General features: G+C 41.4%; 1 protein-coding gene and 1 long non-coding RNA gene across 10 annotated transcripts in view; both read right to left on the bottom strand.

Annotated features, from left to right (window-relative positions):
• The window catches only part of CAST (calpastatin), a 129,036-nt gene extending 111,373 nt beyond the window's left edge, over positions 1 to 17,663 (bottom strand). For 2 of the 9 annotated variants that reach the window (XM_067731299.1, XM_067731302.1), the window contains exons 1-2: positions 17,510 to 17,663; positions 2,388 to 2,450 (exon numbers count right to left, since the gene is read on the bottom strand). Coding sequence is in view for 7 of the 9 variants with exons in the window: in XM_067731295.1 (XP_067587396.1) it covers positions 2,388 to 2,450; positions 17,130 to 17,204 (138 nt within the window). In the remaining 2 variants the exon portion in view is untranslated. Of the gene's footprint in view, positions 1 to 2,387; positions 2,451 to 16,464; positions 16,621 to 17,129; positions 17,341 to 17,509 lie in introns of those variants that run through there. The other 7 variants (XM_067731293.1, XM_067731297.1, XM_067731295.1 and 4 more) reach the window with 6 other exon arrangements.
• A 3,843-nt stretch (positions 17,664 to 21,506) lies between these two features.
• The window catches only part of LOC137221513 (uncharacterized), a 60,363-nt gene continuing 54,476 nt past the window's right edge, over positions 21,507 to 27,393 (bottom strand). The window contains exon 3 of the long non-coding RNA XR_010942047.1: positions 21,507 to 21,819. This is a non-coding gene — a long non-coding RNA (uncharacterized lncRNA). The remainder of the gene's footprint in view (positions 21,820 to 27,393) is intronic.

Below are 27,393 nucleotides of genomic sequence, written 5' to 3'. Positions count from 1 at the left end.
TTGCACATGGTTTTATAATCATGAACATAAAGGCTAAAATAACGTCTAATGTAGGATGGTTTCCTTGAATTGTCTCCAGGGCCATAGTATGTCATCAATGACTTAACTGCACATGACATAAAGAATCAGAGATCCTTTAGAGACAGACCATATCGGAAATATAACTCGACTACCAAGTTATCATACCCACACATCTGTCCACCCTATCAAATAGATCTGGGCAGAATTTGGTGAGATAATAAACAATCTTCAGTCTCAGACTATCTGAATCTCTGCAGTGATTTATGCCCTGATAGCAGGGCAAAGCCTCTATCTCCTCTCTTCTGCCAGCTGGGACGGAGCAGAACAGACCAACATGACCAGGCTCTGGCACAAGTGCAAGAGTTGTAAATCTGAATTTCTCAGAAGTGTTATGAAACAATGTCAGACTTGCCTGAATTGCTGATAAAGAAAAGAAAAATTCTTTCTTTCTTCTCTCAAGGTGGAAGTTCAGCCTTTCAGTTTCGAAAAACTGAAAGTACAGTCATCATACTGACACAGAAGTTTCAAATTCTCCCCTGGCTGCATTGATAACAGGACTACTTATCAGTTTTCCCAGGCCCTTTATAAATATGAAAATAAGGCACTTTATAGTCTGGATATATAAAAGACCTATCACTGGGCAAGCAGTTGTTGCCTAAACCAACAATGCCTGTACATTCAAGGCATAATATTTAAGCTTCCACATAATAACATAATTGTTGAGAATAATCCTATAAGAACTAGGTCACTATCCACTTGATTGTACTGGAAAAGAAGATTTCCTTTTTTGTGCAAATAGTTTAAACTTGATAAATATTAATAGAGAATAACATCTAAAAACATTATTTCCTAGTCTGGAGAAAAAAGAGACACTATAGTTTTCAAACAGGAAACTATTTGATAGTTTGATAGATATCTGGGAATATATTTAAAGAGTAGGGTTGATGGGGAACTGAGTGATATTATATAGATTTTCATGCTAGTAAAAGGGGAAAAATGTGGTATTCTTCCCATGGAAAAAATTTTTAAATAATATAACCAAGAAGCAGGATAAAATCTTAATAAAAGTTTATTTTTACTTTGTAAAGAAATCTTGCCTTCCATGGGTACAAAATCTTACTGCAAATTTGCGTGGTAAGAAATAATCTAAAATATATTTTCATGGGTGTTGGTAATGGAAACAATAATAGACAGCTGTGGACAAAATCTTAGTGCAGAATTCATAGCAAGTTCTAGTCATAATGGCCTTCATACTGAATATATTGAAATATATTGAATATTTCAAAACTGCAGCAAATAAGCAGAAAGAGGAGCTAGATTCTAGGTTTCTGGAAACACGTTAATAATATAGAGAAAAATAAAATGATCACTTTTTGCTTTCTAAATTTCCAGCTACCTTTCAGGACCTGGCTCTTTTACAAACTGGAAATGATAACAATTTCTACTGAATGAAGATGAATGTTCCATTGAGATTTAAAATGTGAAAAGCAGCAAAAGGAAGGCAAGCCCAGTACCCTTTTGGAGGATAGAACTTTCACATGACTCTTCCATGGAGAGCAGGCCATGTTAACAGTGCACATAATGAGGCATCATTCAGTGAAAGAAGAAATTCACAGGCTCAAAGAAAACACATCTCAAAGTGAGGAGGTTTGGTTTTACTAGTATTTCCACAGAATGGATCCAAGTAAAAATAGTCCTTTTCTCTCCCTTTTGTTTATGAACCTGAATAACTGGTTTGATCTAGGTTATCACTGCCCTCCTTTCACAGTGACTCTCATAAAAAAAGATTTCCTGGGGCTTCCCTGGTGGCGCAGTGGTTGAGAGTCCGCCTGCCGATGCAGGGCACACGGGTTCGTGCCCCGGTCCGGGAGGATCCCGCGTGCCGCGGAGCGGCAGGGCCCGTAGGCCATGGCCGCTGGGCCTGCGCGTCCGGAGCCTGTGCTCCGCAGCGGGGGAGGCCACAGCAGTGAGGGGCCCGTGCACCGCAAAAAAAAAAAAACAAAAAAACAAAACAACAAAAAAAGATTTCCTTTTCAACTATAGCATTTGGTTTCCCCTCCTACATGTTTCGTTCACCAAAACAAACAAAAAACAGTTAAGATTCACCAATTCCTACAGGGAAAACACCCTAAATAACTGAGTTCTATTCCTGAACGGAAACAACTTCTAGATGTTCCTCTCCAAGGAACTTTATTTTTTTAATTTATTTTTAATGATTTCCACTTATAGTGTTAAATCAAATCGTAGTTAAAATTAAATTTACCAATATTCCAGTAGGAGATATTTGCTACCTCATTATTTACTTCAAGACAGAATTCACAATTTAAAAACAAGAGAAAATGAAAACCCAGTATTGTGGAAATTACCTCATCTGATCCTTTCTTTTCTCCTGACTTTGAAGGCGATCCACTGGTTTTTCCATCGGCATGCTATAAAAGTATTTAAAAAGATAATGTTTAATAGAGGGAGGTGATACAAGATAATATAATAGTGACTTTAATCCCAAAGGGCTAAATATATAGACTGTAAAAACAAGGACCCCTTTCATCTTCCTCCTGAGAATTGTTGATAATTCGATACCAACGTAGGTGGCCTTCAAAAATTAAGGGAAGCTACAGACATTCATTTGGGATGCAGAAAATCAGTCTGTAATTAACCAGACAGATCTGATGGTGATGCTAAGGTGGCATCTCGTCTCCTACAAAATGTCTCATGGAATTTTAAAGCCCAAATTGCCAGCATAAGAGACACCTGGCTCCTCATGGAGATGAGATGTCTGAGGACCATGCTGAGCCTACGCCATTACTTAAGCCTCAGTTCAGCATGAACTCAAGGGAGGGCCACCCCTTATCAACCATCACTTTCAATGGCTCTTGGAAATTCTCTGGAGTTCTTTCTGTCTGAGTATTTACCAACACAGAAAGATAAATCCTGCACTGGAAAGACCATACCTGCAACTTTCATTAACTATGGCTTTAGAATTTCATTATGTTCTGAAACAGAATTATTTTTCTCACTAGAACACTGGTGATTAAAGGAAATATTTTTACGTGGTACGTGAAAGCTTCAAATAGCTCACATGTTCATTTGTTTTGATAAGATAAAAGAAGCCATGAAGATTATTGAATTTTTTTGAGAAATAAAAAAAAATCGTATGTTCCTGAAAAGGGGGTACAGAGAATTACTTCAGGGCTTCCCTGGTGTAGCAGTGGTTGGGAGTCCGCCTGCCGATGGTGGGGACGCGGGTTCGTGCCCCGTTCCGGGAGGATCCCACGTGCCGCGGAGCGTCTGGGCCCGTGAGCCATGGCCGCTGAGCCTGTGCGTCCAGAGCCTGTGCTCCGCAGCGGCAGAGGCCACAGCAGTGAGAGGCTCGCGCACCGCAAAAAAAATAAAAAATAAAAAAATAAAAAAGAATTATTTCATTTCTTGCACATGTGGGATGTGCAAGAAAGTGGGAAAAGAAATCTAAATATAAGAAAATAAAAAGCTCACCATTGGGTTCGACCCCAATCACCTTTAGTTAAATCAAAACATAAAATCCCATTATGTTCTCTAGAGCTGAATCACAACCTGAATATGTAGGACACTTTAAGTTATTCGAATTAAAAAGAATGGCAATAATAGTAATAATTTTTATCATTATTATTTACAAGGCTCTTTCATATACACTTTTATCTGATACAAAAAAAGAGGCTCGTGTGATTTCATAGATTAAGAAAACTAAGAATAAAAGTCATGTGATGTGCTTTTAGTGAGGACATACACCTAGTAAATGAGAAGTTTGCAGAGCATGTTTTCTGACTTCAAATCTATTGTTTGTCACTATACTATGATAAATGAAATAAGATAATATTCCCTTTGATCATAACAACAGATATTTTTGTAAAAAAAAAGAAAAAGGCCAAGCAATATTAGACATGTGGGTGAAATCTTTCAGTAGTTCTTTGCATAAAAAACTAGAAAGAAATCACTTTCATGAATGGAAAATTCTTCCCCAGACAAAAGCCTCTCATGGATTAGTGGGTAGACCCCACAGAAAAGCAGGCAGACTACAGCAGCTTGGTGAATGAAGCTCTCTGCAGGGCTCGTTTAACCCAGATGTCCTAGTCAAGAGTTTGTCCACAGTTGAGAGCAATCGGTATTGAGTAATTAATGGATCTTGAAAAAACAGGAGGCATTTAAAAGCCCACATATATATATATCAGAGCTAGATGGTAATTGATAAGTTTTAGAATAATTGGTAAGCAAAAGATTCTTAAAGGCTGGAGTAGGCAGAAGAATTATTCAACATTTGGAGAGAGAATTTGAGAGGGATGGGTCTACAATGACGCAGATTTACCCAATCCGTCTCCTTCCAGAGCTGGTAAATTTAGAACTGATATCACATTCATTTCTTATCACCAATTCTATACCTTTTTCAGATTAGATATAGGTAATACCTAATAACAACAATATCCACTGAGCATACTGTTTTGAGTGCCTCATTTACTTGTAGGAAATATGATTATTCCATTTTACAAATGAGAAAACTTAAAGAGGCAACTGGCTCTCGTCTAGAGCAAGGCTCCATGCTCTCTGCAAGGTCCCACTCCGCTTCCTGCTCGTTGGCAAACATATATTATGATTTATTACCTTAAAGTAAACATGCAGACAGCCTTTTCTCTCTAAAATACAGGTAGATAGATGTTTTACTTAAAAACATTTATAAAGCTGTTTCCCGGTGGTGTTTCAAAATTGCAGTCCTCCAGGTTAACCAACATCATCAGTTATTTGCTTCCACTGAAATGCTCAAATCCCTCACAATTATGCAGTTTCCAAATAATAGTTTGAGAGTGATATATATATATAGCAAATGCTTTTTAAAATGTTGAGATATAATGACAACATAAAAATTATATATTATAAGAATTGGTATTTTGTAATTTCAAAAGATATATTTGCTCTCAATAGAGTAAGCATAATGATATAATGACATAAAAATCACACAATGAAAGGGCAACATTTTTTAGGAACTGTATGGATCATATTTTTCCAGTTTTTTTAATCTGGCTTTTTTATTATAAAAAATTTCTAAGATACAGAAAAGTTGAAAGAATAATACAATGAATGTCAATAGTCCCATCACTTAGCTTCAACAGCTATTAACTATTGTTGCCGTATATTGCCATATCTGCTTATATTACGGACAAAGATCTATCTATATTTGTATATGTACCTGCATTTAAAAGTAAATTGCAGATATCCTGAAACTTTACCCCTAAACATTTCATCAAGCATCTCCTTAATTTGAGGACTTTTTCCTACATAAAGCTACAATACATCATCACTCCAACAAAACTCTAACAGAATTAATAAGAATCACCTAATACCATTCAATATCCAGTAAATAGCGACTTTATAAATGAATCATTGCCCTGACCATTTCTTGGGGCTTACTCAATATTCAGGAGTCTATTAATGATATAAAATCAGTTATAGCTTTTCACTGAAATTCAAGGTGACTGATTTTTAAATTCATGGAATAACTGAGTACTTTCCACATACTTTCCATTCTGCTGGTGAAATGAAATGTTTGGGAATGATATATGTCAAATTTGATCCAGCATAGGAACCTGCAGCAAGTCTTTCAAAGAGTGAAGACAGAAAACTTCGTCTACTACTACTACACATAGCTGGTGGGTTGGGAAGAGGTGAGAGAAACATGGAGAAGGGAAGGAGTGATAGGTTGGGAACTGAACCCCAAACCTGAAAAATTTGGGAAGGACTTTTCTGTAAGAGGGGAAAGAAACTAACATGTTCTAAGCATCTCCTTTGTGCTAAGCCCAGTGCTGGGCATTTCACCTATGTGGTCTCCTTTACTGCCACAGAAATTCTAGGGACACACTGGCAGCTCGTTTTATGGGTAAAGAAATAAGGATCTGAAAGGTAAGATCCTCCTCAGTCACATTATGTATCAGGATTATAAGTCTGTGGGCCAGAGACCAGGCTAGTTAAAAGCTAGCTAAAAACTTATTTTTTTTTTTTTTTTTTTTGCGGTATGCGGGCCTCTCCCTGTTGTGGCCTCTCACGTTGCGGAGCACAGGCTCCGGACGCGCAGGCTCAGCGGCCACGGCTCACGGGCCCAGCCGCTCCGCAGCATGTGGGATCTTCCCGGACCGGAGCACGAACCCGCGTCCCCTGCATCAGCAGGCGGACTCTCAACCTCTGCGCCACCAGGGAAGCCCCAAAAGCTAGCTAAAAACTTTTGATGCCCATCAAGAAAGTCTCAATCCAATGCTATAAAAGAGAAAACAACGCCCCAAATCAACAAAACCTTCCTATTCTAAAACTGGTTTGTTTTTATAAAATTAATCAGACACACAAGGCTTATAAGTTTCATTCTGTATTAGAAGCTGGAGAGGAGGCAAAGACAGGAAGTGCAAGATACCAGCCCTAAGGCAGGAAACATTTCATTGGGAGGATAAGGCCCCAGAAGACAGGAAACACTGGAGCCAAGATGAAGATAGATGAAGGAATGGAGTGACAGGAGTTCAGAGGAAGGGAAGATATCAGATAAAAGTTTTGCTATCTTGCCTAAAAAGGAATAATTTCCCAAACTGTTTCCACCTCCTGGCATCAATACATATTTGGTAAGTACAGCTGTCCTTTGTCCTCGTTCTAGAAGATAGCATTAATATGCATAAAATTTTCTGCCATAGCAAACGCATAAACCTGTCAGGAAATCAACAGGAGCAAGGAGCAGTAAAGCTTGGAGCTTTGCTCTCACCCAGCTAAGGATTTGTGCCAGCGCCAGTCTTCCACTCTGGAGCATTTGGGGCACCCTCCCCATCGTTACCTAGATACACCCTGATACATGCACAGACAAGGGTATACATCACAGGATAAGATAAAAATCAAACTTCTACACATATTAAATAAGAAAGAAGACAGACAAAAAATGAGCTTCTGCAAATCCAAGCTCAGCTATGAAAGAGCACCAAAAGCTAGTGTGCTTCTGAAATGCCTCTGCTTAATTTTTTTCAAAAAAGGTACTGAGTTTCTTTTAGGGGGTGACAAAAACATTGTAAAATTAAATTGAGGTGATGTTTGGACCACCCTGTGAATATACTAAAAAATACTGAATTGTATGTTTTAATGAATTGATGAATTAATGAATTAATGAAATGATATTTTATGAATTATGTCTGAATAAAGCTGTTTAAGAAAACAGGAAAGGTTATTTGAAAACAGCTTGAAGATTTTCCTTCTGCAACTTGGAGAATGCCAATAGAGGTCAATATTTGCATGTCCAGTGATAGCTGTGGCAAAATCACGAAGCAATGAAATCTTGGTGCCCTCTGGACTCTAGTGCACACAGCTCAGCTCCCTCACGGCTCCACCGCTGCACACAGAGATAAAGGCTTGTCAAGGGAAGGGGGTGGGTGGGTTGCTTCCTAAGGATCAGAAAGCCTTCATTTAGCTACGGGTCTAATCTTTCAGTGCAGGTCACAAGCGCCCAGAGCACTTTTGGAAACACTCAAACCAGAGTCCGGGGATTTAGATTTAGTTTGTTCAGGGGGAGCGTGGGCACAGATATATTTTCCTAAACTTCCCCAGTTGATTCTAATATGCAGCTAGGATTGGAAACCACTGTTTGGAGAGGAGATCTGTGGGTACCACAACAGGAAGTGGAGGTTTCTGCTCCTCCAATCACCCCACTGAGTCGGCACCCATGGGAGCTTCCCCAGGTCAGGCAGGCCAGCGCAGCTCGGGGCCTCCTGGGTAAACCGATTGCTCAATGCAGGAACCCACTCTCCTGTGTTCAACCCAACATTTCCTGACTAGCCCTATTAATGGCACACCATACCTTCATATTGCATATTAGTCTCTAGCTTCTTAGTAAAGCAAACAAGTTAGCACTTTATTGTATACGCTCCTGCTTACTGATTACTTCATAAACATATATTTTGCCTTTTCAACCAGATGGTAAATTTTTTAAAAATATTTATTTATTTTATTATTTATTTATTTGGTTGAGCTGGGTCTTAGTTGTGGCAGGTGGGCTCCTTAGTTGCAGCTCGCTGGCTCCTTAGTTGCGGTAGTCAGGCTCCTTAGTTGTGGCATGCGAACTCTTAGTTGCCCCCTGCATTGGGAGCGTGGAGTCTTAACCACTGCGCCACCAGGGAAGTCCCCAGATGGTAAACTATATTATTTTTTTTTTCTAGTCCTGTGGTGGGGATGTGACAAATAATTCATAATTGAATGACTGCATTTCCACAAACCTCTAAAAGTTCCCTGAGAAGTACATTCGTTCTTTTCAGGTTAGTAAACAAGATAAAAGATTTTAAAAGTTGAAAAAAATAGCTTAAAAAATTAAGAGACAATGTGCAAATTGATATTTCCTGCAAAATCCCTTAAAATCTATTTTTGTATGTATTCTGCTTTCTGAAACAAGACTGTTCAGCAAACAAACAGAGGCCCAAGTTGTAAAGCTGATTTTGCTTTAAGACAGTCTCCCTGGTGTAGATGTGGACCTGTTTGCCCTGAGGTGGATTCCTTGCCCTGACCCTGGTCAGTTGGTGTAGCAGGGATGTGTACTGGCTCCCTCCAGTAGGGTCTCCTGCAGGATGGGCCAGTAGTGCTTTCAGCTTCTGCAGGGTGATCCTGCTTCTCCCTCTTTCTTTCCAGTCTTGGAATGGTAGCAGCTTCCTGAGATTTCTAATCTCTGTTTTGCCTCATCCACCCCAGCTGGCTTCCCAGCCTCTCTGTTACCTGGGTAACCAACTCCCTGCATTCCATTCCCTGACAAACTCTAATAAGACAGAAGGAATGTGGGTCTGAAAGGCTATGTGACCTTCAGCAAATAATATAAACTTTCCGTTTTCTTCTTGTAAAATGGAGGTAATGGTGTCTACCCCAGGGGCTGGCTTACTTATGAAACAAGCTGATATTAATGAGGAGCCTGGCCCATTGCCTCCTTCATTTCAAGAATACAATAAAAGTTATTCCACTCCCTTCTTCTTCTCTGGCATCAATCTGATTGTGGTTAATTATGAGACAATAAAATGAATATGAGAAGTAAGCAAAGGTTTAAGGTTTCATTTTCTAAGGCTGTAAATAATACAGCAGAGAAGTTAGTGTTTTACTTTTCATAAGTACAGAGGAACCAGATTCATCTGATAACTTTATGTTTAGTACTTTGCCTGTCTCAGGACACTGTATTATACTAGTCTCATATTTCCATATTACAAATAAGGAAACAAAGTACACAGGGAATAGATAATTCATTTTTCAAACAACATATACCAAGCTGGTCACAGGGATAACGTTTAATGTGCAATTCCTATACTATAAAATACTTCGTCAGGGTGTGGTGCATGTGTGTGTGCATATGTGTGTGTTGGTGGGTCTGGGAGTTGGATAGATAAAGCAAGATAGGCACGATGTTACAATGTAATAATTATAGAAGGTGATGGGTACATGAGGAGTACATTATATTATTCTCTCTTCTGTGATAAAAAGTTTAAAAAATTTTTGAGTCTTATCTCAAGAGTATGTACCTCCCTGGAGTCACACAAAGGGAATATCCTAGCCATTTTACTTGTTTTTAATACTGAAAACCCCAAACTAATGGAGAAGGCTAGTGTCAGAGGAAGAGTTCATTTACTAAAAAAATAATCAGTGAGTAGCCACTGTGGGCTAGGTGTTGTGGGGAGAATAATTATTTTTTAAAAGTAAGTAAATGAAACGTGTGATACATGATATCTTTCTTCTTCTCTAGAAACATTTGTTATCAAACCATAGAAATATAGGATAACCTTCTTTGGGCTTCTCATAAAAGAAGACACATATTAAGGATTAACTGCATAACTATAATTCTGAAATCCCCATATTTCACCTGAACTCCATATACTTTTCTCTAATATTTCAACATTCTGGTGGATATGCCCAGGTGGCAGGGTAAGGGCACACCCTCTTTTTGTCCAGTTTTCAGAAGAAGCATTGACTGCCTTTCTGCCATGTTTAGCTTAGGGGGTCCACATTCAGTAAGGCTTTCTGAACTTCCTGTAAGTCAAAGATGATGCCATGAGAATTTCAATAGTTACTTTGCTGCTTTTATAGTAGTCATTAGGATGTGCTTGTGATTTTTATCTATGAAAAATGCAAGAAAAAACCAGAAATGTACTATCAGCACTATTTTTGTGTCCACGGCACACAGTATGAAACCTGACACATAGTAGGTGGACGATAAGCAACTGTGAACATCGTTGGCCTTTACCAAATCATTTCTGTGTTCTATAAGTTCCCCACAGTCAGAATGAATTCCATAAATTTTACGAAAACTCTAACCATAGACCCTTTTTCTTCTTGGGTTAAATGACTCTCCCATCTGAGGAGGCACTTACATAAAAGGTACTCATTGGATGGAGTTATTGTACATTTTTCTTAACTGAAAGACACTTGATTTTTTTCCCTTTATGGTAGCTGCAAAGCTTTCTGGGTAAGTTTTTATGAGATAACTTGAAGAACAGAGCTTTAGAATCACATTAATAGGATTTCAATCCTTAAAACAATTTAAAGAGAGGATTCTGGGATGATGGTGCAGTAGGAGGCACCAGGAATCCATCTTCCCATCGAGACAAAAATCTCCCTGGCAGAATGTGTCTGATATAACTATTTTGAAATTCTGGAGTCTATCAAAGACTTGCAACTTCCAGGGGAAGATTTAAATGGTAAGTTTTGGTTAATTTCCATCAATTTCGGCTCAGCTCAGCAGCAGCTGCCCATTTCCCGTTCCCAACTCACAGCAAGCAGTTGTGCATTAGAGCATGCAGCTTGGAACCAGAAAGGCAAAAAGGACTCTGTCCTCCAAATACTGGGGATCTGTATTCTGATCACCGATTGCTCATGCCCAGGGAAAGTGCAGGATCAGAAAAGACCTGAGAAGCTCTTAAGTGTACACTTGTGGCTGAAAAAAACAGCACAAAAAAACAGCCTATGACAATCAAAAACAAAACAAAGCAAAACAAAACAGCAAACCCCGGGGAAGGAGGAGAATTTGATTCCCAAAGCTTTCATATTATTAGATTCAAATGTCCAGTTTTAAACCTAAAATATCACAAGGCATGCAAAGAAACAGAGAATTATTGCCCATTCAAAGGAAAAACAAACAAACAAAAAACAGAAACTGTCCTTGAGAAAGAGCAGATGGCAGATGTACTAGATAAAAACTTTAAAACAACTGTCTTAAAGATGCTCAAAGAACTAAAGGAAGTGTGGAGAAAGTCAAGAAAACAATGTAAAAACAAAATAGAGATATCAATAAAAAGATAAATAACCTAAAAAGAAACCAAAAAAAAAAAAAAAATTCTAGAGCAGAGAAGTACAATAACTGAAATGAAAAATTCACTAGAGGGATTCAAAGGCAGATTTGAGCAGGCTGAAGAAAGAATCAGTGAACTTAAAGATAGGACAATTGAAATTATTGAGTCTGAGGAACAGAAAGGAAAATGATTAAAGAAAAGTATATAGAGCCTACAGGACCTGAGGGATACCATCAAGTAGACTAACCTACACATTGAGAGAGTTCCAAAGAAATGAAGAGAGAGAAAAAGATTTTTTTTAAGAAATAATGACCTAAAACTTTCCAAATTTGATGAAAAACATAAACCAAGAAACTCAACAAACTCCAAGTATGATGAACTCAAAGTTCACATGGAGACAAGTTACAATCAAACTATTGGAAGACAAAGAGAGAATCTTGAAAGTAGCAATAAAAAATGATTTATCACATATAAGGGATACTCAGTAAGGTTGTAAACAGATTTCTCACCAGAGATGTTGGAGGTCAGAAGGCAGTGGGACAAGTGTTGGCAAGTATATGAAGAAATTGGAACCCTTGTGTACTGAGGATAGGAAGGTAAAATGGTACAACTACTGTGGAAAACAGTAAGGTGGTTCCTCAAAAAATAGCTATACCAGGAAGCAACCTGAGTGTGCCTTGAAAGATGAATGGATAAGCAAATATATATATATTTCAGCCATTTTAAAAGGATGAAAATTTTGACATATGCTTTAACATGGATGAATCTTGAGGGCATCTGCTGTACAATATTGTACCTATAGTCAACAACAATGTACCATAAACTTAAAAAGTGGTTAAGAGGTAGATCTCATGTTAAGTGTTCTTACAATACAATAAAAAAATGATAAGGAACACAGATACTTGAATACAGTCCTATGTATTCAAATGTAAATATGTAAATTGAATGAAAATTTATTGTTTAATGGGTATAGAGTTTCAGTTTTGCAAGATTAAAATAGTTCTGGAGCTAGATGGTAGTGATGGTTGTACAAGAATTATGAATGTATTTAATTCCACAGAACTTTACACTCACAAATGGTTAAGATGGTAAATTTTAAGTTATGTGTATTTTACCACAATAAAAATTTTTAAAAACATCAAGGAAAAAATAGAATAAAGATGTGTTGCTTAGAGAAATCTAGTATGCCAGTGAGACAGCCTACTCAGAACTAATTTCCCACCAGTTCACCTTGGAATATCAACTAGCCACCCACTGTTTCCACCACCAGCAAGCTACATCATTCTTTAAAAAGTACCTGTAGAATATAATTAACTTTCTGGGAAGTATCAAAATTGATTAAAGAATAATGTCAAGGTATACTCTTAATTTAAGTCTTATTTGCAATGGGAAGCAAACCAATTCAGAAACTGTGAAACAAAAGAGGACAGTTGGGCTTCCCTGGTGGTGCAGTGGTTGAGAGTCCGCCTGCCGATGCAGGGGACACGTTTTCATGCGCCGGTCCGGGAGGATCCCGCATGCCGCGGAGCGGCTGGGCCCGTGAGCCATGGCCGCTGAGCCTGCGTGTCCGGAGCCTGTGCTCCGCATCGGGAGAGGCCACAACAGTGAGAGGCCCGCGTACTGCAAAAAAAAAAAACCCAAAAAACAAAAGAGGACAGTTGTGTGACCTCCATTCTCCCAGTACCCTAAAGCCTGTGCCCTTTTTGCAGAATATGTAATTTGCATTCCTTACTCCTAAAAGTCACTGCAGTCAAGTGGTCTGTCCTGCAGGGAAGGCTTGTGACAATCTTCCCAGGCTGGCCACAATGATGGGGCCTCCCAAATGACTTGAGCTCCTTGATCACGCTGCCACTGGACCGACAGGTCTAATTAGGCTAAGAAACACCTTTAATTAACATGGACTACTAGAGTCAACTTTTGACCCAGGAATGTGATAACAGGTGTCAGCCAACCAAATTTACCCTCTTTCATGCTTCATCATTACCAAGCTCATCAGATGTTCTTGAAATCTAGCTTTGTAAGTTTTTTTTTTTTTTACTAAAACCACATAGTTCTTCAAAAGATAAGATCAATAATATTGATGGTATTCAATGGGGAAATGTACATTGTAATGTTTCATTGACTGGCTTTATAGGTGGCAGTCCCTTAAACAAAACACATCATAGATACATCTTTCAATTATTTTATCTTATTCTGCCTAAATTTTTAAAGTTAGGTCATTGCATTCATAATCTTTTTCAGTAAAGGATCCCAGTAAAAATATTTTAATAACAGGATTTACCAAAAGCATGACATATGTAATATATATAATACATACATACATATATTATATATAGTGTGTTTTTGTATAAAACTTTTGTATTAATAAATTGTATAAATATTATATATAATAGTGTATAATACTATAAATTATATATATATATATGTTATAAATTGGCTCCATATATCTCTAGGGGATTATGGATGGGCTTTTGTGTGTGTATATGTATATTTTGTTGTGGGAAAATGGTGCACAAACTTTCATTTAATTCTCAAAATGGGCTGTGGTCATCCCCTCACAGCCATCAAACGAAAATGGTTAGAAACCGATGTCTAGAGCTATACTGTCCTAATACTGTAGCCATTAGTCACTCAACGCCTATTGAGCACTTGAAACGTGTCAAGTGTGAACTGAGATGCACTCTAAGTATAAAATACACACTGGATTTTGAAGAATCAACATGAAAAAGAAACTGTACATATCCCAATGATTTGCACATTGATTGCATGTGAAATAATAACATTTGGGATATAGCGGGTTAAATAAAATATGCTATTAGCATGAATTTCACCTGTCAGCTAATGTGACTACTAGAAAATTTAAAATTACATATGTGGCTCACACTATATTTATATTGTACAGCACTGGTTTGGGAAAAGTCAAAGCTTGATCACAGGCAGGTTGCTGATTCTAGGAGGTTCCTACTAGCAGAAAAAAAAAAATTAGAATAGTTCCAACATTGGATTATAAGAGAGGTTTTAGCAAAAAATGTCAGACTATGCCTAAACATAACAGGGTTAAAAACATAGATTTAAACTATTTTCATCCAGATATTCCAGCATAATTTCCTTTAGAGAATCATGAATTTGGAAGAAGACTGATGTTAACTCTAAACCATCCATATTAACTGCCATCCATATTTGCAGATAATTCATGTGATGCATTTTGATAAGAACCTTAGAACAATAATGACTCAAAGCAAACTTTTGCTTTTAGCACACCAATAAGATGCTACATTTAAAAAACCCAGAAAATGTAGTAGGAAGCATTCATGAAGAAACATCTCAAGGGAAACTGGAATTTCCAATCATTAAAGGTATATGGGGCACTGTTGGTGGGAATGTAAATTGATACAGCCACTATGGAGAACAGTATGGAGGTTCCTTAAAAAACTAAAAATAGAATTATCATATGATCCAGCAATCCCACTACTGGGCATATACCCAGAGAAAACCATAATTCAAAAAGACGCATGCACCCCAATGTTCATTGCAGCACTATTTACAATAGCCAGGTCATGGAAGCAACCTAAATGCCCATTGACAGATGAATGGATAAAGAAGATGTGGTACATATATACAATGGAATATTACTCTGCCATAAAAAGGAACGAAATTGGGTCATTTGTTGAGATGTGGATGGATCTAGAGACTGTCATACAGAGTGAAGTAAGTCAGATAGAGAAAAACAAATATCGTATATTAACGCATGTATGTGGAACCTAGAAAAATGGTACAGATGAACCGGTTTGCAGGGTGGAAGTTGAGACACAGCTGTAGAGAACAAACGTATGGACACCAAGCGGGGAAAGCCACGGGGGAGTGGCAATGGTGGTGTGATGAATTGGGTGATTGGGATTGACATGTATACACTGATGTGTATAAAATTGATGACTAATAAGAACCTGCTGTATAAAAAAATAAATAAAATTCAAAAAAAAGGTATATGGGTATGGTACTTTGATTCATGAATGTAAATAGTCTTCACCAACCCTTATGTGGTACCTATTATCACCCACATTTTATAGATGTGGAAACATGTTCAAAAAGGTTGACTCATTGCCCTTTGAGAACAAGAACTCTGTCTTGTTTTCCACTTCGAGGCTACTACTGGGTCTGCCACTTGGTAGGTGCTCAGTGAATGGCCATTGGCTGAAAAGGGACATTTTACTGATTCCAACACAACGTTTCTCTCTAAATACTGTCTGATTCCAACACGATGCTTCTCTCTAAATACTGTCTTATTACAACACCCTTGCTTTTCCCAATACCACATGCCGAGAGAGGTGTACTTTAACTATTTTTTTAAGTTCTCACCATAAATCAATGGGATATAAATATTTTTATTCTTTCTGTCAACAAAATTTGTGTATTTTTTTTTGGAAAGCATCGTAATGTTAAATCATGCTTCCTGGAGGTTCAAAACATTACAAGTACCAGCTTGACTGGATATCACACCTAGTTGGTTGGACAAGCATTCAATGCACTAAACAAACGGAACATCTCTGTCCCTCATCCAAGTAATAAACTACAGAGCAGTGGGCTCTCTCTCTCTCTCTCGCTGTCTCTCTCTCCCTCTTTCTCATTCTCAACAAGGGTCTTGATCTCGGTTGCTTCTGCTCCTTGGAGTTTTGGATTTTCTCCTTGAACCCAATCCCAGCTGCCTCTTCTTTGCGCTGGAGAATGCACGTCCAACAACATGCCTCTAAAAGTTTTGAGATTTACTTATGACTTAAAAACAAATACTAGATCTGAGCTCTTTCGATCTGCGCTCTTTCGATCTGAGTCTGAGTTCATCCAGGAATCCGCGTCCAAGGGCGGAATTCCTCCAGCAACAATTCCTGCTCCATTCAACTCATGAGCGTGAGCTGAGTCTGGTGCGTCTGCTCACACCGACTTGCACGTCGGGGCTCGCTCGCACATACCACCACAGGGTAGGTCTCAGCCTCTCCCGGAGCCTAAACTGAAGGTCTGAGAGGACGTCGCACCTGGTCCCCACCCCTTCCCCGCCAAACCCTGCACAATAACCTCTCCTGCACGCCCAGAAAAGCAAAGCCCACTCCGTTTCCGGTCCTGCCCAGGCACGATCGCTCCAGTTTACCGTCATGTACCACCAGCTTGCGAATGCCATGGCGACAACCGATTTGCTCTGAGTCGCGCAGCGGAGAACCCGGCGAGGACACGGGGTGCAGCGCAGCAGGGGCGGGATCGCACTCCACCAGCCCCGGACCTGGCTGGCGCTGAGCTTTTCAAGCCCCACAGCTGTCAGCTGGGGAGGCACCTGGGCGGGGCCTACATCGGCCCTGCCCTGCCGGGTTGACCCCGCCCCGCCCAATTTGGCGCAAGGCTGGTTAGGGCAGAAGTGTTATTTTTCCAGGCAGCCACGCCCTGCAGCCCGGACTTTACGCGGAAGACCCGACTTTTAGTTGAACTACCCCACCCAGTTCGGGGTCCCGAATGAAATGTATTACCCTTTTATCCTCAACCGCCTTTCACCCCGGTCTCATCAATCAACTTTTCCCAACGCAGGCGAACTCCAATCTGGCTTGCTCCACGCCCAATACACTTGGCCCAGGCCCGGCAGTACCCAGCCACCTCCCGTCACCTGCCCAGAGGCAGGTTCTGAGTTCTGAGTCCTTCTCAGGCTCGGGAGGGGGCGCACGGGGCAGCAGGCCAGGCAGGCTACCGCAAGGAGGCGGCCCACGGCTCCGGGGCCGGGGTCCTCCCCGCGCTCAGCCCTGCGGCTCCGGCACAAGTGCCACTCACCTCCTGAGTGTGGCGGGCCGCCGCAGCGCGCCGGGGCCGCGGGGAGGCGGCGGGCTTCTGGCCCGGTTGGGACATGGCGAGGCCGTGGGGAGCGCAGACTGGAAGGGAGGCCCGGGCGGGGAGCGTTGGGAGCGAGGGAGGGAGGGAGTGGAAGGGCTGGCGGGCGCGCCCCGTGAGGCAGCTTTTCCGATCCAGCCCCGAACCCGCGCCGGGGCTCTGCCTCACCCCGCTGGGCCCTCCCCTTCCTGCCCGCCGCTGGCTGTGCCCGGGCTGTAGCGGTCCGGGGCTCCCGGCCTGCAACTTAACACCCTCGGCCCCGAATCTTCTCCCAGTGATGCCCCCACCTCCACCCTAGCACTGCTGGGTTCCCCGTGGCTCACAGAGAGGAGAGGCTGGAGGTCGCGGGGTTCCTCCTTCGACTTGCCCAGACTTGGCTTGCAGTTGCAACGGGCGAGCGGGACCCGGGCGTGGCCCGTCTACGCCTCAATACCCCACCCTAAGAATTTCAAGAATTAGACACCTTTTCTGCAATCTGCCCTGGTTTAGCTAGGAGAAGAATTTACCAACTGAAATCGGGCCCAAGCCTGGACCGTCTGGATTAGGAAGCGGATTAACAACCAAATTGGTGTGTGTGTGTGTGTGTGTGTGTGTGTGTGTGTGTGTGTGACCGAAGAACAGTGTGTGTGTGTGTGTGTGTGTGTGTGGTGTGTGTGTGTGTGTGGTGTGTGTGTGTGTGTGTGTGGTGTGTGTGTGTGTGTGTGGTGTGTGTGTGTGTGTGTGGTGTGTGTGTGTGTGTGTGTGTGTGTGTGTGTGACCGAAGAACAGTCCCAAGTTTAAGCCCCTATAGGCTTTCTGGAGACTGCCGAATTTTGTTTTGGAGGCTGGATTGCTTTTGTCTTTGGCTCATTTTAAACAGCACTTCCTGGTTTGGGGCCGTGACATGTAACAAGCCTGAAGTGAAATATAACAAGCCTGACTAGAAAACGCTCCTCTGCAGCGATGGTCTGCCTGTAGTTGCTGCCGGTTTGTGATCAGATCTGACAGAAGAAAACTTGTTACCCTGCAATGACATTGACAGTTTGGGACTCAGGGTCACTGCTGCCTTCCATGTTGTGTTTTAGACCGTTGGAGAGAGAGGGGGCAGGTTGTAAGGAAAGATTGGTCAATGGTGCATGGCATTTGGCAGAATCGAATTCTTGTTTTCTTCCCCCTTCTCATTTTTAGGGATTCTAACTTCCGTTTATTCAAGGGACTGGCTAGCCTCATTCTTGATGGGGGCAGCAGGGAGGAATGATTTAAACGCAATTCCTCTTAAAGGGTTCCACTTACGATCTATGTATCTGATATTTCCAACAAACAGGCGGTAGGACAGGAATTTATACGTAGAAATGAATCAACTTGGATATGGGGCCTATGATTGTCCATTCAAGAAAAATTGATTGGTGGCCTCAACTACATTTATAATTAAGGAAAATATGTCATAAGCATGAAAAATGCTTTTATGATTGTGACCAAACACCTACAGTAATTTAAGCAAACACAGAACTAACGGGGTGAGATAATAGACCCACCTCCAGGCCCAGGACCTGGAAGCATCTAACTCAGGATCCTAGAGGGCCTAGATTCAGGATCCCCCGAGTACATTATTCTGACTCTGGAAGAACGGTTCCCATTAAAGTTGAGGTATTTTCTAACAGAGTATTTAAAATTGAACTTAAACCAGTTGGTTTTATATTTTGAAAGGCTTCCATGTAAAGCACAGTGAAAGGAACTATAGAGAGAGCGATATAAAAGTTAAAATACATATTTCCTGCCCTCCAGGAACTTAGAGTTTAGCTGAAGTCATATGGCATTTGTAACACATGATCATTTGGGTGGCACTGAAAGACATACAGTGTGTGAATAAGTACAAATGTGCTTTGGGAATTTGGGGTTCTGTGGGTTTGGGGGATCATAGGAAGGGAAGGGAGGCTTGAAAGGGCTGGCTGGCTGGTGGGATGTGGTCAGAAGAAGAAAGGGTGGGGACAGATCAGGAAATAAAATGGAGCCCACCCACCTGGCTGGAGCCTCTGGTCCAAGGTCCGGAGTAATCAATCCATGTATTAACTTATTTATTAAGCAGCCACACTATGCTTCTGATACAGTTGATACCAAAATCTGTAAGAGAATGAATGACTTCAGCCTTCAGGCTTTGCTCAAGAGTCAGAACTCATATAAGCAGAACAATTACAGGCTAAACAGCACATTAATGATTGTAAGTAAAGAAGAATTTCAAAGAAGTTGAAGAAGAGGATGATGTTTTCACTTTCTCTGGCAGTCAGTGAGGAATTTGGAACTTTGATACCATGACCAGCATTTGAGCATCTTGGGGAAGCTCGTTTTAAATATGTATGACACCTTTTGCTACATTTTTATTTGCACATATTCTAAGTAGAGGCATACCTCTGAGATATTGCAGGTTTGGTTCCAGACCACTGCAGTGAAGCAAATATCACAATAAACTGAGTCACACGAATATTTTGTTTCCCAGTGAATACAAGAGTTACGTTTACACTGTACTGTAATCTATTAAGTGTGCAATAGCAAGTCTAAGAAAGTAATGTACATACCTTAGTTTAAAAATACGAAAACAAAACCAATTACCATGGTAACATCAAAGATCACTGATTATAGATCACCATAACAAGTATAATAACAATGAAAAAGTTTGAGATATTGCAGGATTTACCAAAATGTGACACAGAGATATGAACTAAGCAAATGTTGTTGGAAAAATAGCACCTATAGACTTGATCGATGTCAGGTTGCCACAAACCTTCAATTTGTAAAACATGCAATCTTTGCAAAGCACAATGAAGTGAGGTGCAATAAAACCTGAGGGGATGCCTGTATTTTATTTCTTTATTTACTCAGTAACAGGATGCCTGCTATGTGACAGGTTCTGTGGAGGTAACAGGGACCTTCTGCACTCAAGGACCTTACAGTCTAGTAGGAAACACAGACAAATAAATCCACAATGACCATGTGATGAGGGCAGTGGCCGGCAGATGTATTCCAAGAGTGCTGTTGGATCCCTGGAGGGGCTTCTCATTCTGACTGAAGGGTGGGCAGGCTGGGGAGAGGGGGGAGCCCAGGGCTGCTTCCTCCCCACATCTTTGACTTGAGTTAGTTGAAACCTCCTCTGAATAATCTCCACATTTTATCTCCTCTCCCCCTGTCCCCATTACTGCTGTAGTTGTGCAGGAACTCATCACTTCTCATTGGGAAATGTATAAATGAGGAAAATAAAGGCAGGATGGTGTCCAGAGAAGGAGCCAGGGGAGCCTGAGAAGGTGCTGCAGAAGGAAGATAGTGGAAAAGTGGGCGCTAAGGTCCAGGGAGGAGGCCCTCTGAAAGGAAGGGCTGGCCCACAGTATGAAACGTCACTCAAAGGTTGGGTCAGACAATGCAGGGAGTGTCCATTTGCTCTGACAGCTGAGAGGTTTTTGATAAACCAGCCAGGGGGTAAAATTGAGAAGGAGGCAGGGCATTTTTCCAAGGTACCCACAGTTTGGACAGTGCCCTTCACTTTGGATGGTGTTTCTTTCTACACTCTTGGAGGGGAAGTTACCCCCAGAAAACCTGGACCTTCTGGCTGACATCCAAGTGCCCTCTGATCCTGCTGAAACTCATCCGTCCTATCTGCCATCTCAAGATTCTCAGCCAAGTTTGCTCCACTCCATAGTAATGTTTTCCTAAGTAAACCAGAAAAAAAAAAATCCTTGTAAACAGGCAAAGACTAATTAGCAAAATAGGCAAAGGCTCTCAGAGTCTCCTTTCCCTTTTAACAGGCATGTATCTGAGTAGGAGCTTCATGTTTCTGACCTGAATTATCCAGAAGAATGGCTTCAGTGGTGAAGTTCTGTGTGTAAAGGAGGTGAAGGTGGGCTGGCTAGTAGGAGACAATGTTTAGACCATAGGAGCCTTGCCGTGTGCAGTGGTCTGAATGTTTGTGTTCTCCCGAATTGCTACATTGGAATGGTAATGCCCAAGTTGGTGGCATTAGTAGGTGGGACCTTTGGAAGTGATTAGGTCATGAGGGCAGAACCCTCATGAATAAAATTAATGTCCTTATAAAAGATCCCTGAGAGAGCTCTCTTGCCCCTTCCACCTTATGAGGCTGCAAGAAGACGTCTACCACTTGGAAGAAGCCCTCACCCTACCATGCTGGCACCCTGATTTCAGACCTCTGGCCGCCAGAACTGTGAGAAAAACATTTCTGTTGTTTCTAAGCCCTCCAGCCTGTGGCATTTTGTTATAGCTGCCTGAATGGGCTAAGACACCTTGCTTCTCAGTTCACTGGGCTTGTGTATGGATGGCAGATGAGGTAGGGGAAGGGGGAAAGAATGGAGATGGAAGGTTGGAGGGACAGGGGAAGAAGGCAAGAAAGAGAACCAACAGGAGATGAAGTAGTTTTTAGTTTTCACCACTACCAAACAAGAACTTGAGTCATACACATACCTATAGGTGGGACCTCAGGTTTTACTTCTCATTCTTCACGTCCCTCCAGATAGTGAAACACCTGCATATACCTTCAGGCCTTGTTCTTTAACGTGACACAATTTTCTGCTTCTTGTCTGTGTGGAACACAGAGGGCTGAGTCACAACTGCTTTCCAGGGCTGTACTAGGGAGTGCTCTTGGGATCAATACCTGTCGAAGCAAAGGAAAGATGGGCAAAGGGAGAAGTTCAGCTGGGATACAGATCCAGTAGAAGGCTCACATGGTCCTTCAGGGAACGACGAAGATGTGATGCCCTTCAGAGATGTCCAGGGTTGGCAAGAGAGAGCTGAGCCCTTATAAGCCTGCATCAACCAGTCTTTGGATATGGTTGAAGAGGGAGGCAGCATGGCTTTAAGGAAGGGAAGCATCTCCCTTAAGCTGTGGCAACCCCCAAGTGGCTGATGAGTGTTGTCAGCTGGTGGCACTCCAGGAGCTGGAGTAGGGCCTTTTTATCCCCAAAGGGGATTCAGGTAGCTGATCACACCTGCTACACTCCCCAAGGCTATGTAACATCATAAAACTTTGGAAAAAGAATGGAGGAGAGAATCAATATTGCAAAAGTATGCTGTCATATTGCTGTATAACAGAACATTAGGTTTGAAAACATTACCCATTTTATTAAATTTCCCCCCCTTTTACAAAGGCATTTGTCTTCAAGAAGGCAATAGTGAAGAATACTTTGTTTCACAGAGCAGCCAGCCTCCATAGAGTCAATACTACTATCCAGATATACAGAAACAACAACTTTACCACTTTTATTGCTGAGAATGGGTATAAAGATAAAATAAGCTTTTTATTTTCTAATTTTGTCTAGTGGTATTAAAACAAAACAAAAGAGATTGCTCTGGAGGTCTGGCAGCTGGTGAGGAGGTAGGTGTGACACTCTCTGCTTGCCAGGAAGCTCTAAGCCTTCAGCTTCTTCTGATTTCCTTGATGATTTCCCTTAGGTTTGCAACCTTCTGTCCTGTGGCTGTGGGTTCACGAAAAGAGCTCAGCTTGCACAGTTAGCACGCTATGCTCTGCGGTGTCAACAACTAACTAGAGATGTGTAGATTATCCCTCTCCTGGTTCGCAGTTCCTGATGGCTCCTCAATGCCAGCAGGATGACATTCTGATCCCTTAACATGGCCTCCCAGGGCCTGCAGGTTGTGTCCTGGGCAGCCTTGTCTGCAGCTTTGTGCCTTCATGCCACTGTGTTCCAGCCATGCCTTCCTGCTTTCAGATGCCAGAACACACCGGGCTCTTCCCAGAGTTCCTGCCTTTGCTCATTTTCCTTCTCCTGAAATACTCCTCCCTTCCCATTCCCAAAGCTTTAACTTTCCCCAACACTGCATTATATTGTAACTGTCTAAGCCCATATAAAGCCCAGGATCCTCATGGCTCAATACTAAATTCGGCTTATATTTAAAGAAACAGGGGCCCAGTGTTCCAAAAGTAACTAAAATCATTCAATCTTCACTGCAATTCCTTTACTGCAATTGAAAGTGCCTGAATGGGCACACAATCTGAACACTCAGCAAAACATCTTAAAAATCCTCTCTCTATCTCACTCCCACTGTCTCCCCCCATGCTGAGAAACTTCTTCTATAAACATTCCGAAAATCAACCAGAAGATGCTCTCTTGTTCTATTCCCCCTTCTTGTTTCCTTCTGCAATGACGCAATTCCTCCTAAAGGGTCCGAAGGAGATAAAATCATTGTGAATATTAATGTTCTTTTATCTGCCTCATAACTGCTTGTCTATATCCTCCATTAGACTCCATGGCCAAAAAGATCATTTCAATCTTATTCACAGAACGTGAGACTCTGCCTGGCACAGAATATGTCCTCAATAAATATCTGTGGAATGAATAAGAACACATTGCTGGGTCTTTCCAGGCTAACCTTCCTTCTTAAAAGATGAAAGGAGTAGACTGGGTAATTTAAAAAGACACTTATAATTGAAATGGTCTCTGATCACATAAGATCAGGAGGTCAGAAGAACTGTCTAAACACTTCGTGATACTATTTGTATTGAATGGCTCTCACAGTCAATAATGACTGTAAGTAAATCAAACACGTATAGTACTTACTATGTACTAGGAATTTTTAAAGGACTTTGCATGTATTTGCTCACTTCACCCTTGTGAGGTAGGAACTGTTATTTGCCCCATGTTATAGGTAAGGAAACTAAGGCCCAGGGAAGTTGAATAATTTGCCCTGGGTTGCAGAGCTGCGAAGCGACAGCATTAGCATTTGAATCTGGTGGGCTAGCTCTCTAGTGTGTGCTCCTAACCACTGCTCTAAGATTACTCTTTGCTGTATACAAACATTGATAATGGACTGGGGATGTGGATGGGCTGCATGACACCTTGCGGGTGGAGATTGAGATTATATTTCTAAATTAGTAATTTAATATCTGCAATGATAAAAGTAAATTTTTCTAAGGTACTTTAACTATCTGGTCTTCAGAGTGTATCTGGAGATGATAAAAATAATACACCTAGCCAGTCACCAAAGGTCATATATTATATGATTCCATTTATATGAAATGTTCAGAATAGGCAAATCTGTAGAGACAGACAGTAGATTAGCAGCTGTTTAGGGCTGGTGGAGCGAGGAGGTTGTAAGGACAGGAGGGAGATAGCTAAAGGGCTTGGGGTTTCTTTTTGAGGTGATAAAAAATATTCTAGAATTGACTGGTGATTTACATGTTTGTGAATATATTAAAAACCACTGAATTGCATAGTTAAATTGGGTGAATTGTGTAGTATGTGAATGATATTTCAATTAAGCTGTTATTTAAAAAATACTTCCTTATAAATCTGTCTTCAACATGATAGCTATCTATGAATTTCAAAAGAACACTTTAAGATCCTTCTGTTGGGCTTCCCTGGTGGTGCAGTGGTTGTGAGTCTGCCTGCCGATGCAGGGGCCATGGGTTCGTGCCCCGGTCTGGGAAGATCCCACATGCCGCGGAGCGGCTAGGCCCGTGAGCCATGGCCGCTGAGCCTGGGCGTCTGGAGCCTGTGTTCCGCAACGGGAGAGGCCACAGCAGTGAGAGGCCCGCGTACCGCAAAAAAAAAAAAAAAAAGATCCTTCTGTAGTACAAGTCTTTCACTTAAACTTCTGTTTACCCACTTAACATTTGCTGCTCCTCCAAGGGTTTTGGAAAGATACTCAAAACAGGAGCACTTTTCTACTTGGCAGATTCAGGTTGCATGTTGGTTAGCCACTTAAGCAATGAATGTGCTGCTGGAAGATTATCTTTAAACCTTTAAAAATGGTTATTATGAATAAAAATTTATTTCAAACATTTTAGGGGTGTTTATTCTCAGAAAATTCTTGTTAAACATAAAATTATTTTTCTATTAAAATTTTATTTTGGAATAATTTTAGACTTACAGAAAAGCTGCAAAGATAGTACAGAGTTCCCAGTTTCAGTTTCCCCAGTTACCATCTTATATTAGCGTGATATATTCATCAAAACTAAGAAACCAACACTGGCATACTATTATTCGCCGAACTCCAGACTTTATTTGGATTTCACCAGTTATCTCATCAATGTCCTTTCTCTGTTTGAGGTTCTAATCCAGGATATCGCCCGCCGCACTATGGTCACATCTTCTTAGACTCCTCTGTGGTCTGTGACAGTTCTTTAGTCTTTCCTTGACAGGCTTTCATGACCTTGACAGATTTCAGGGGTACTGGTCAGATGTTTTGTAGAATGTCCCTCAGTTTGAGATTATCAGATGTTTTTCTCATGATTAGGCTGGGGCTGTGGGTTTGGGGGAAGAATACCACAGTGGTAAGTGGCTTATCATCACGTTGTATTGGGGGTACCTGATATCCATGGGATTTATCACTAGTGATAGTAACCTCAGTCACTTGAGTAAGGTGGTGTTTGCTGGGTTTCTCCACTGAAAAGTATAATCTCTCCCTTCTTATACTCTATTCTTTGGAAGCAAGTCATTAAGTCCAGCTCACACTCAAATTTTTTTTTTTTTTGGCCGTACGCGGGCCTCTCACTGTTGTGGCCTCTCCCGTTGCGGAGCACAGGCTCCGGACGCGCAGGCTCAGCGGCCATGGCTCACGGGCCCAGCCGCTCCGCGGCATGTGGGACCCTCCCGGACCGGGGCACGAACCCGTGTCCCCTGCATCGGCAGGCGGACTCTCAACCACTGCGCCACCAGGGAAGCCCTCAAATTATTTTTAAATGTGAAAATTATTCTTATTTTTTGAAATATTTTATAAGACTTACAAAGGTGATTACAATTGACTGAGAGGGTGAAGTTTAACTGAGGCCCAGCCTCTCTGCTACGAACTAGCAATTGAAAAGTTATAATGAACATACATCCCCTGTCTTGCCATCTTCTTCTGGAATAATTTTGAGACTTGGGTTACTTTTGTTTCTATGAGTGGCTTGGCTTTTCTGCTGGTATAATTGTCATGTTTATGATGGGATTAGGTGAAGGGTACTTGGGTGGTTTGTTGCTGCCTAGTGACGTACAGAGAACTGTGAAGGAAAAACTACTCTGTTATCAGCCCAGTTCTCCTTACCTGCGGAGTCAAAAGTACCCTTTTGGTTTCATTATATTGTGTTTGTTAATTAGATCCAGTTCAGAGTCTAAAGGCACTGGTTACAGAAGATCATACTTTAAGCATGACTTGTTTTTCAAATCAACATAGCATAGTTCTGTGGTAAAAATAGCCTTCTGGCAAAGAAGCTTCATTGCTTTGTAATACTCTTTTGCTGCAATAGGATTTTTACTTATATGAATTTTGGATTATTTTCCAAGAGGTATCACTTGGTACTATTCAAGCCAATAGCACTTTTATGAGTAGATCAGTTTCCTTTTTCTGTGTTTTTCTGTGTTTCTGTGTCCCTCCAAAAATGGTATGTTGGAGTCTTAACCCCGTACTACAGAATCTGCCCTTATTTGGAGATTGGGTTTTGCAGAGATTACCAAATTAAAATGAGGTCATTATATGGGCCCTAATCCAGTATGATGGGTGTCATAAAAAGGAGAAATTGGGGCATAGGTGCACACACAGGGAGGATGCCATGTGCAGTCTGGAGTTATACTGCCGTAAGCCCAGGAACTACCAGAAGCTGGAGAGAGACCTGAGACAGATCCTCCCCGGCACCTTCAGAAGGAGCGTGGCCCTGCGGACATGCTGCTTTTGGGCTTCAGCCTCCAGAACTATGACAGAATATATTTCTATTGTTCTAAGCCAGCCCTAGCTGTTGTTATGACAGCCTTAGCTAACTAATACACTCAGGATGGGGAATGCGGGACACAAGTATAAAGATCCCAGCTCAAAATGACTCAGATCTTCTCCAGTTTTTTCCTGTACCAGGAAATGCCTCTCGTGAATTTGAATTCTGATTTGAGCATTTAGTCTAGAAAGAGTAACTACCTCTTCAACTGGGGTTCTGTTTCTACAACATTCTTAGGAAGAAGGGCTACGATGTCACTTCTCTCTGTGTGGATGAATCCACCTTTTAAGTTACATTTACTATGAGGCTTTGGATCTTTTTTTTTTTTTTTTTTTTTTTTTTTTGTGGTACGCAGGCCTCTCACTGTTGTGGCCTCTCCCGTTGTGGAGCACAGGCTCTGGACGCGCAGGCTGAGTGGCCATGGCCCACGGGCCCAGCCACTCCGCGGCATGTGGGATCGCCCCGGACCGGGGTACGAACCCGTGTCCCCTGCATCGGCAGGCGGACTCTCAACCACTGCGCCAC

This window comes from Pseudorca crassidens, chromosome 3 (genome assembly GCF_039906515.1).
Source record: "Pseudorca crassidens isolate mPseCra1 chromosome 3, mPseCra1.hap1, whole genome shotgun sequence".
Lineage (NCBI taxonomy): Eukaryota > Metazoa > Chordata > Mammalia > Artiodactyla > Delphinidae > Pseudorca > Pseudorca crassidens.
Note: the sequence above shows the minus strand (reverse complement) of the source record. Positions and strands in the feature narration are given on the sequence as shown.